The 11,026-nt window shown below is 32.3% G+C and overlaps 3 protein-coding genes across 4 annotated transcripts in view; all 3 read left to right on the top strand.

Moving 5' to 3' along the window:
- The first annotated feature begins 557 nt into the window (after positions 1 to 557).
- LOC116769583 (ribonuclease H2 subunit A) lies at positions 558 to 4,617 on the top strand. Its single transcript, XM_032660724.2, has 5 exons — positions 558 to 850; positions 1,026 to 1,255; positions 1,644 to 1,787; positions 3,138 to 3,285; positions 4,335 to 4,617. Exons 1-5 carry the CDS (start codon positions 706 to 708, stop codon positions 4,601 to 4,603), a joined length of 936 nt encoding a protein of 311 aa, XP_032516615.2. The 5' UTR covers positions 558 to 705; the 3' UTR covers positions 4,604 to 4,617.
- Positions 4,618 to 4,811: 194 nt separating this feature from the next.
- Positions 4,812 to 7,330, top strand: LOC116769584 (uncharacterized). Its single transcript, XM_032660725.2, has 3 exons — positions 4,812 to 6,629; positions 6,723 to 6,858; positions 7,187 to 7,330. The coding sequence occupies exons 1-3, from the start codon at positions 5,858 to 5,860 to the stop codon at positions 7,203 to 7,205; spliced, it is 927 nt and encodes a 308-aa protein (XP_032516616.2). The 5' UTR covers positions 4,812 to 5,857; the 3' UTR covers positions 7,206 to 7,330.
- A 2,152-nt stretch (positions 7,331 to 9,482) lies between these two features.
- LOC116769531 (protein unc-13 homolog 4B) overlaps positions 9,483 to 11,026 on the top strand; it is a 30,773-nt gene continuing 29,229 nt past the window's right edge. The window contains exon 1 of one of the 2 annotated variants that reach the window (XM_061522449.1): positions 9,483 to 9,634. The gene's annotated coding sequence lies outside the window, so the exon portion shown is untranslated. The remainder of the gene's footprint in view (positions 9,635 to 11,026) is intronic. The other variant, XM_061522450.1, reaches the window with a different exon arrangement.

The following is an 11,026-nucleotide window of genomic DNA, read 5'->3' as shown; positions in this document are numbered from 1 at the left end:
CTGTAAATATATATAATTAGTAAAACTTAATGATTTATGAAAACTTACCGACTTTTTGTTAAATATAATTACATAATTACTAATTTAGTTAATTCGAATGTTTACTTTGCTTAATGTTATTTGTTGTTTATCCTTATAATCAGATATTTTAATTTGCTACTGAGCTACAAAAATTTTGAATGGTATTTCCTTAACCATATCGAATATTTAAGAAATGAATAAGTTCTTAATTTTATAACTTATTACATGCCTATTTGTTTTCATATATGTAATTTAATTTGTTTCTTCTTCCTTATTATAAATAAAAACTTTTGTTTCTTTTATTGTGTAAGATGTATCTGGTAGGACAAAATTTGTATCAAAAAAATAATCTAAAAAGTAAACTAAAGTGATGATGGTTATGGTGAAAAAGACAAACTAATGATTTTAATCTATTTAAATTACAAAATTACTATTAAATATTTTTAAACTATCGATATGCTTGCTGCTCAAACACACGAATCTACACCGTAAGTTTTCCAGTTTGACAATGACCACAAATGTCTAGTCTTAACAGCTTTCAAAAGTTCAAAATACTGTGCAGAGTTCACTGTGTCTTGAATGTTAGAATTTTGGGCGGGATTATTATAATACATTAGCTAAAATATATTACGTTAAAAATGAAATTCTAAGGTTTTACTCCAATACAAATCATTTTATTTTTAAATGGATTCACTAGACTCTCTCCAGGACTTTATAAAGTCACAAAATAATTTTACGAATTATATTAATAAATCTAATGTGCCAGATGTTTGTAAATCAGAACCTTGTATGCTTGGTGTTGACGAAGCTGGACGTGGGCCTGTTTTGGGTAAGGAATGATTATATAAAAAAGGTTTGATATAATTTTTACATTTCACCATTACTAAATTTCTTTATGTATAATATTTTTAGACAGTTTTTTTTATTAACGTAATATCATGTTCATCGACCGTCGAGGATAATAACAGAAACTTTTAAATTATATTTTATTTTCTCAATTTCAGGTCCAATGGTATATGGAATTGCATATTGTCCGATAAATCAAAAGAAAGTATTAGAATCGCTCGGCTGTGCGGACTCAAAAGCTCTTACAGAAGAAAAGAGAGACGAGATTTTTCTTAAAATGTTAACCGAGAAAGAAGCTGTTGATAATGTTGGCTGGATGGCTGAAGTTATATCACCAAATTACATTTCTAACTCTATGTATAAAAGAGCCAAACACTCTCTCAACGAGGTGAGGCTCGGTTGCCTTTACAGTATCTATTTTCAAAACACAAAAATGTTCGTAACTGTAATAGTCAATAAAACTTTATTAAATTAATTTAACTATAGAAAGTAATCTAACTTTGTTATACTTGACTTAATATTACTCTATCGGTACCAAGCAAGTGTAACATAACAATAGCGTATTATTAAAATTGTCTCAATCACACTTCACTGTGATGTTTTTAATATATTATGTGTATAAATCATACATTCTCTGTATATATTTGTTTTAAAGTTATGAAAACTTTTTCGTTCTAAAGCTCCATAAGTTTATTCAATTATAAAATGATTACAGAACTAGATAAGAAATGCAATAGATTGTTAAATATTTTTAATCTGTGTACAATAAATTTCAGGTATCGATGAATTCCGCGATATCATTGATAAAAAAATCTATTGAATTAGGTGGGAATATAACAGAGGTGTATGTGGATACCGTCGGCCCTCCCGAGAAATATCAGGCCAGGTTAAAAGAAATCTTCCCTGATATTAAGATTACTGTGAGTTATATTAATTTCTATAAATTAATGTTTGTAAATGTATTTATGTAGGATCCAGTAGAACTGTTTTAAGTTTGTAAAATGTGTATTGCGGTAAGTAGCAATGACTGAACCTAAGGTAAAGTGACCTACCTACCGTGCCAGAGTCATTATTTGGAGTTTTTTTATAACAAATCGAAAATAATATGACAAAATCGAGATCCATCTTGAGCTAGCTTTATTTGTAATCGTGTTTTTTGAATTCTTAACAAATAACACTCTTTATAATCAATATACTGTTATATTTTTAATAGTTTTTATATGATTATAAAATTTATTTGGATAAGAAAAAAAATATCACTAAAGAGGTTATATATTTTTTTTAAATTACTAGATCCTATTCTCCACAGTCTGCTATATATTTTGATTTGTATTGTGTTCCTAATTTATTGATACACTAAAATTCGTTAATTGGATAAACACTTTATTTATGAAGAAGATATGTACAGAAGTAGACAATCTTATTCTCGAGATCACACTAAAAGTAAAACTAATATTATTTCAGACACATTTTTTCACAGGACATACAGGCACATTCACACTTAGTCCACCCGTGATCACGGTTGCTGAAAGTTACCAAAACGTCGGGTGTGTGTGGTTTTTAAACTAATAAAATATTCGCGTAGTATATCCGAAAAAAAAACAATTTATTCTAATGACTGGCGAGTCTTAGATCTCATTACCAGACTAAAAGGTTCAGTGCTGCCATCTAGTTAAACTTAACGAAATGTTAAGTTTTAAATATAAAATATATATACTGATATTGATATCAACACAATAATTTAAAGAAAAAACTCTGTATGATTCTATTTTCTTTATTAAATTCATTTAATAACTGAATGTATGGCAACACCAACTTGTATTTTTTTCATTAATAGCGTTGATTGTGATCAAGTAGTTACGTTGTTGTTTTATATATAATCAATTATCTAACATTTGTTTATTATCAAGTAATTATATATATATATATGTGTATATATTCGTAAGTGATGTTAGAAACACATTTTGATGTACATACTTTGAATTTTTTTTTAAAGAATTTTTCACAGCAAAGACTCATATATTTTTAGTTTTTATGTATCTAGTGTCACTAATGTAATCTGGATGTCACTCACATAAAAATATGTCAGCCTGTTCAGGCTCCAACATACACTGGAAAAATATAACCCTCTTTTTCCAGTTAAGTAAAAAGAGATAATACATTTTTAACGCTAATCTGAGTATTTTTAAAGAGTGAATTAAACTAAAATTATCTACTGCTATTAAGTTTGAAGTGATTATCTTTTATATTGCTGACTGCATTCGTTCCAGGTGGCAAAGAAAGCTGATTCGATTTACCCAATAGTGTCGGCGGCCAGTATAGTGGCTAAGGTCACGAGAGACCACGCCCTCAAGGTTTGGGAATTTCCCGAAGGTCTTGAGATCAATCACAAGGACTTTGGGAGTGGTTACCCAGGAGGTAAGATTTTTTTTTTATTCCATATGCTTAAATAACTTGCACGCAATATGTTTTATATCAGAGGTTCCCAAACTCATTTCGTCTCTGCCCACTTTGAGAATAATTCATATCTTGATGTCACCGTTTTTTCACCCACTGAAGAATAAGTATGACTTATCCTAGCTAAATTAATTTACAAATCACCCAACCGGCTTCTACAAAACCCCCCCCTTTTTTTTTGTGTTGAAGTCTGCAGGGGGGCGAAAAAATGTTTTTATGTAAATTCTACCATTATATTATATTTTATGTACTTTTTATATATAAATATATATATTTTTAATAATTTAATCTTTTTATAAAGCTTGTGAAAAATACATTACACTTCCACATAATTTAAAGTGCTCTTTGCTGTGCTATCAACATGTTACGTGTTTATTCTGAAGCAATGAAAAGGTTATTTGTATGAGATACAAAAAAATGTTTTTGATCAAATAATTTCCTATATATTTAGCTATTATGAAATAAATTTTTAAACGAGAATTAGAAGTTGTTGCTAGGATTAGATGATATATATAATAACGACTTACGCTAGCAGTTGTGCCCGAGTGTTACCAACTTATGTAACAATCGTTAGGAATAGGACCACACTAAGAAAGATAAATTTTAAGTAAATAAGATATAAAACAGTAAAATTTATATAAAGGCGTACTTAGCTAGGTGGGCACTGGGTAGAATTTAGTTTTGTAGATTACTCTAAATTAAGACAGATAGAAAAATGTTCTTATGCTTTATAATATTTTTGAGACGAAACCTCTCAGCATTCCATGGATACACCGCGCGGGTGCCGGGTCCATCGCTGCAGGGAGAGGAGCTCCAACAGTGCCTGGGACTTGCGACCCAGGTGTAGGTTTAAGGCCCTATCTGACGCGCGTTAAACGCTCACCTCCACTATCCAAGCTCCTCTCTCTGCCTAAATTTTTTTTTTGCCAATATGTTTTTCACTATTTTATTATATATACAATAAGATTAGGATTGAAGGAGAGTTTTAGTTTCAAGACTTCTGTTCCCAGATCCATTGACTAAGAAGTTTATAAGGGAACAGATTGACAGAATATTCGGCTACCCCCTGTTGGTAAGGTTTAGTTGGTCCACGGCCGAGCTGGCTCTCCAGGAGAGAGCAGCGAAGTGCAGCTTCGAGGACATAGACGATGAGAATACGAAGAAACCGAAAGGAACCCAGGCCATCAGCTCGTTCTTTTCACCAAAGAACGAGCGGAAACGGAGGAGGCATAAATTTTTCGAAGAAAGAAATTTGACAATGAGCAATGCTTTCGAATAAAAATACGAATATTATATGTGTTTTAATACAGCGTTGTCCTTAAAAAATATAAATTACGAACGTACATAGAATTGTTATAATTAGTTACAAGGTCTGTGAGCTTTGATGGAAATGTGGATAATCTGGGTTCTTGAAAACTTTTCACGCTAAGATTTACTAACAATTTTTTTCTTAATAAACCCTTTTTTATTATTTACTTATTTTTAGATCAGTTAATTTATACTCAGTCAAAATATAATGAAACGGTTTTACAAAATATTACCCCTATTTCATTTATTTTTCTACGAATGGTTTTCGTCACTTTCAGTCTTATTGAGATTCCTTAGACTTGACTTTTCTATGCTCACAAGTCAGCGTTTCCACACTACGAGTAATAGTTGTTCATTCAGTCCTCTCATAGTATTACAGAAGGTTATCAAATGAGAATCTGAAAACGCTATATACGCACACAGACACACACAAATATATGTGTGTATGTGTGCGTACGTATACATATGTGTGTGTATACAAGCTTGAATGACACCGTTAGTGTTAATTGTACGCTTCCAAGTCATGTTAAAAATCACAATGCTGATTAGGCGACGGAGAAAATGCATTGAACAGTAGAAATCGTGAATGTTAAATGCAGTAGGCAGCGCCCGATCCGCCGCCGCACAGTACATGTTGGATGATTTCCAAGCGAATATTTTCGGTAAATGATTTTGACCAAAATTTTGGGCGGCTTTCGAAAATATAAGAGTCACATCCGGTTAAAATTTAAATAATCTTCAACGAAATCGTCTCGTGTGAGTTTATTGTTAGTTCAGCCATTTATAATAATAATGCATCGGCAATAATAACGCTAATAGTTTGAATTTTGCATAGCCTTATTGTTTTATTTATTCGGTAACAATGAAGGCGATGAAGCTAACAGTCGCCGGGTGCCATTACCTTATGTAAGGATCGGTAGAAAGTCTTTCACAAGCAAATGGCTGGCTATTAGAGATTCGTTTGTGCGATGAAACGCTGTATATCATACGTCCATCCTCGAAGGTGACTCGGCATTAGCATGCAAGGGGCGCCTCGCTGCCTACTTACGATGAGCAATGCGGAACACGGGGGTCACACGGAGAATTTAATTGTGTTCCATTATCATATTTAGGCTCTTTTACGGTAACTCAAAAGTGAAAACTGTATGGGATACGAGTTCGCGTGTCATTCGTCAGCTGCTATCGATGGAGACAACTTCCCTGACAGTTGCTAAAGATTAACGAAATGGCGCTTAAGAGACTGTGCTTTGTGTTCGCGACTTTGACGTGTGCTTCAGCTATAGTTGGCCCGGCTGCGAACAGCTCTAAAGTAGTTGTTGTTACTAAAGCCGACACTTACCTCGACGCTTATTCAAAATCCCGAGTAGACGCAGAAGAAGCTAAGAAGGGTGTTGTTATAGTAACGGCCAGAGATGGCGAGAAGAAACTGACAAATCGTGACGACAGTTACAGCGGATACGACTACACGCCGTCGTATTCTAGCGGAGATAGTTATTCATCGGGACCGTCAAACAGCTATTTGCCTTCAGGCAATCATGGGCCGGTGAAGTTTGAGCCAGAAATCACGTACAATGCTCCCGCGAATACATACGGGCCACCGTCTCCAAGCTACGGACCTCCATCATCCAACTACGGTCCACCTTCAAGCGGCCCATCGCCGAGCTATGGCCCTCCGCAGTCCTACGGGCCTCCAACTCCCGTATACGGACCCCCAATACATAAACCATCACCCCCGGTATATGGACCACCTCTCAAACCGTTCTATGGCGTCCCATACACGGCGCCCGGTCTCAGTTTCTTCGACAAATTATCTTTAAAGTTAGACATCCTCACTATCGCAAAACTGATGCTGAAGTTCCTCATATTCAAGAAGATTGTGACCATGATCGCTGTGGTGTGCATGCTGCTCGTCATACCTAAACTAATATCTTTTAAGAAAGATAAAACTGGAGACGAGGGCGGCGACGAGGATGAACGTAGATTCGGTGGTAGACATCGTAAGTGGAAATTGACAATTCTTTGCATATTATTTGAAATTTTTATAAAGGCCATTATATAAAGACCTCACTGATCTAAATTATTTGGTACAGTTATGGAGTTAACCTCAGCTCAACAATTGTTGGACCGCGCGATGTATGTCTACGGACATCAGCGGCCGGACTGTGGGTTCGCGTGTCGCGTCAGACGCGTGTTAGACGATGTATACGAATTTCAGCCTTATTTCAGGTAAAAAAGTCTTTTTATTGTTCGCATCTAAAAAACCTACGAAGCTCATGATATTTACAACCTTATTTCCATATAGTTTATGTACAATTTTGCATAGTTAAACATTTATTTTACTTAACACACTGTTTTAGTATTACAATTGTTTGTAAATTGAGATTGCACCTTACTCATTACTAATAGTTTTATAGTTTCTCAATTGTGTGTAATTGTTATTGATACCTAAGTTTTCTTGCTTTATATACATAATAAAATACCATTGACGATTTTCTTTGGCATAAAATAATTGTGTACGTCACGATTTGTATGACAATTTGTTTTTTTTTTTCAGAGGCAGTCAAGCGACTTAATTGAAAAAGTCAAACGGCGTCTTGGTGCCATTCCAGCATTTAATATTAATAAGTACTAATTTATTGTTCTATTTATTATTTTATGTAAGTTATTGTTGATATTAAAAATAAATATATCGTTCGAATCTTTTTTATTCAGCCAAACTACATTTTAAAATATCGTATACCTGAAATAAAATTTAAAATTGGAAAACATAACACGGTTCTACTAAATTTAATTGTGTATGAAACAATTTGTTGTAATTAATATTTTAAATTGTAGTAATGAGAGAAAATTGATGTTTCCTGAAAGTTACCTTGAAATTAATAAAAAAATACACTAGCAACATTATGTGTTAATTCAACAATTAAATTGCCACAATTGAAATGCACTTCCAATCGTTTTGTTGTACTTAAATATTGCGATGAATTATATATATATAACTAGTAATTAATCCTCTCCATTAAACAATAGCATTTCTTCACCTATATTTGTGACACAAAATAATTTATGGAATGTTATTTTCGTAATTTTTTAACTAGCAATATATACTTACAGAAAAGTCATTCGTACAGAGTAAAACCTTTTAAAAAAAACCTTTTTGTATTCAGTAGCGACGTATTTTTAAAATCATAGAAAAGAATTCCTTTTTCTTATAAAAGATTCATATCTCATCAGTTCAGTTCATAATTTCGGTGAAATCTACTTTCCCCTTATCAAACAATTGGTAGGCAAAATTTAAACAATGCCACACATGATACCGTTGAACGTAGACATTGCATACTGATGAGGTACCCAGCAGCATTGACGCCGTCGTTTAGAAAACAAACTATAAATTAGAATTACTTCCTCCATTTATTTGTTAGTTTTGTATTTCGTAATGGATATACGTGGAATTACGTAAAAATTGGGTTATTCATTTTTGTCTGTTTTCGTTTTAATTTCATTGAAATCTGAGTAGTTTATTAAATTTTTATTTTTCTATTTATAGAAAGAAAATTCTTTCTACCGTCAGATTAGTTTAATTCGCGTATTCTCTTATTAAAACAATAAAATAACATTAAATTCGATTTAAGCGCTTCATTTTAATCCATTCTTCTTATTTACTCCAAGATCCAGTCTCCTAAAAGTATTGTTACACAGTTCGAGCTAAACGATCCCTCAACAAAAATCTTTCCTATTAAACTTCTCAGGAATTAATTATAATAAAAATCTTTAATTGGTGTGAATTATCCTTATAACAATTGAGTCCCATCTAATCGTGGTCACCTATTATACATTTGTACATCCTTTGGATAATTTGAGTCAATTTAAGCAATTGAAGCCGGGTGTATCGGGAGTTATACAAACTGAAGTAAGATCAGATTGACTTATAGTCTGGTATTGGATATAAATCGGATTCAGGACACTTGAGCCAAGTACTGGCTGTGGACGGTATTATTAAAGATAAAGATATTATTGGAAGTAATTCGTTTCTATTAATTTAACATTAACTTAATTGCAAGTACGTGATGATAATGACATGGTGAAGTTTTAGGTAAGTTACTATAAGGCATATAGAATATGCCTAGTTTTTTGACTGTTATGCTAAATGATAATTTAGTTGATGGTTCTCGTTCGTTGAATAAATTTTTGTGTAACTTTATTTAACACATATAAAACTCTCTTATAAAATTAATTAACGTATTAAACAGTGAAAGGCATGTTACGAACATAAAATGCGTATAAAAATGTTCAACTTTCCCATACTTGCTTATTTGAGAGAACAATGCAATGGATCCCTTGGATGATTCATCGGTATAAGCAAACTTTTTCCCATGAACGCATTTCCTATATCCCGGAGCTGGAATTATACTTATTTCCTAGTGTAAACAACTTTAAACGACACGACCAACGACAATGAACTTGTCGGAAACCATTGTCACGCCCGCACCACAATGAAGCTACGACAAACAGCTATTATGCTTCGTAACTAGGGCATGCTGTTTACTATTCTATCAAAATATAAAATTTTCATATAACAGTCACATTAACTTTCTTGATACAAAGATGAAAGAACAGATATAATGATGTAAAAGTATGAATAATTTTTATTTATTATATTTATGCGTACCATCACCTGAGGTCAACAGACCCGAAAGTTTGTTTTTTTTTTAAAAGAAAAACAATCTAACGTTTAAATTTTGCAGCCAACATCATAGTTAATAATATCACGTTAAAAATGTATGTAAATCTTTTTGGTCATTCATTCCATTGTAACATCAGTCTGGTGGATGGTTCTGGGTGAGTCAAGTGCAGGTTTATTCGCCTGGAACGCGGGCTCATTGCGGGATCTACACGTGCCGTCGCCACACGTGTTGATGTGTCGTGTGTGCCTGCCTTTATAGTAGGTCGGATGTGTAAAACAGACTAACAGTTACTGCTCGCCAAGTGGACATATTAGTAAAAAGTAAGTTTTTCATTTACTTCTATTTCTATATCACACGAATAAAAATGCTTCAGATAGCTCGATCTCATTGAAGGTCGTTTGCGGACCCAATATCCCAGACATTTTAAATATAGACACTCCCGTCCAAATTCTATAAATGACGAATATTCAAATATGCCTTATAAAACATATTTCAATTATTCAACCATGCAGCAAATTAGAATTTTAATGATATAGACTAATAAAAAAAAAAGAAGTGATTTAATAATAGACTCTCTAAATTAATAATACCAAAAAATGTTTGTCCTCAACAATGTCGTTATGGTTATAATGACATACCTGAAAAACCAATCATTAAATTTTTTTATTAATTTATAACTTCCTTGTCATTAAATCAAAAGTATTTAACATTTCCCTTTTATGATTAGAGACAAATTTAGCGATACATTTTTTATATATTCTATATTTGTTGTAAAAGAGTATTTTAAAAATATAAAAGCTCGCTAAGGGACGGACAAAAGTTTAATGAAGATAAGAAACTTTGTCAGGCTTTTTAAACATATTTTTATAAACCTATACTGCAATAACAGTAACCTAAACAGATATAAGATGCTCAATTCTAGTATGAGTAATAAATCATTGTCAGGTGTTCCAATCACTTGATTACGTAAATTAAAACATATTTTCCACACATACGTAATAACTATGATAGAAGAAAAGTTTTCAAAAAGTATCTTTATATACAAAAGAAACATATAATATTAAAATAAATGTATATTTTTTAAATTTCGTCTACACGGAGAAAATAGTTTAAAATTAGAATGCCGAAACATGTAGGACCTACATACTCAGCGAAGCGATTCCCACAGATTATGTAATGGAATCTATCATGGTAACACCTTAGAAGGGTTAAGAGTAAATTAATTATGTTTAATAAAAAGATCCTATATATTGTTACACATTTATATATTTTTTTAACCAATATACATTTTCTCAACGCATGAGCGAGTTACATCGACTGTGTAATGTTATCATTAAAATTTTAAATCTTATCAAACATTATCTTTCACGGTACGTGCTGTGTTCGGGTTTGAATCGGATATTGTAGTGTTTTTTGAAGGTAAACAATCTAGAGCACTCTCTTCTCAGAGATCGAAGTGACTATATATTATATTATAGTGTTATACACTTTCATCAAATCAATCAATCAAATTTATTTTCTATTAATTTCAGTGATATTTTTTTATAGTTATTCTCATTTGCAAAAATCAATTCTTAATATTATGTGATTTTGGGAAATTTTATGTAATTATATGTAATACGTTGGTTTTGTTAAGAAAAAGCGTACTATGAACGATAGATCGAAATTTTTGAGGTAAAAAAAGGGTTTTTATATTCAGCCAGGGACGATTT

The sequence above is a fragment of the Danaus plexippus genome, chromosome 14 (assembly GCF_018135715.1).
Source record: "Danaus plexippus chromosome 14, MEX_DaPlex, whole genome shotgun sequence".
Taxonomy (NCBI): domain Eukaryota; kingdom Metazoa; phylum Arthropoda; class Insecta; order Lepidoptera; family Nymphalidae; genus Danaus; species Danaus plexippus.
This window is presented reverse-complemented; position numbering and strand designations above follow the sequence as displayed.

Coding starts and splice junctions, on each gene's coding strand:
- LOC116769583 (XM_032660724.2), top strand. CDS start 706: ATGGATTCACTAGACTCTCTCCAGGACTTTATAAAGTCACAAAATAAT. Junction 851..1,025: donor TGGACGTGGGCCTGTTTTGG/GTAAGGAATGAT, acceptor TCTCAATTTCAG/GTCCAATGGTATATGGAATT. Junction 1,256..1,643: donor CCAAACACTCTCTCAACGAG/GTGAGGCTCGGT, acceptor AATAAATTTCAG/GTATCGATGAATTCCGCGAT.
- LOC116769584 (XM_032660725.2), top strand. CDS start 5,858: ATGGCGCTTAAGAGACTGTGCTTTGTGTTCGCGACTTTGACGTGTGCT. Junction 6,630..6,722: donor TAGATTCGGTGGTAGACATC/GTAAGTGGAAAT, acceptor TATTTGGTACAG/TTATGGAGTTAACCTCAGCT.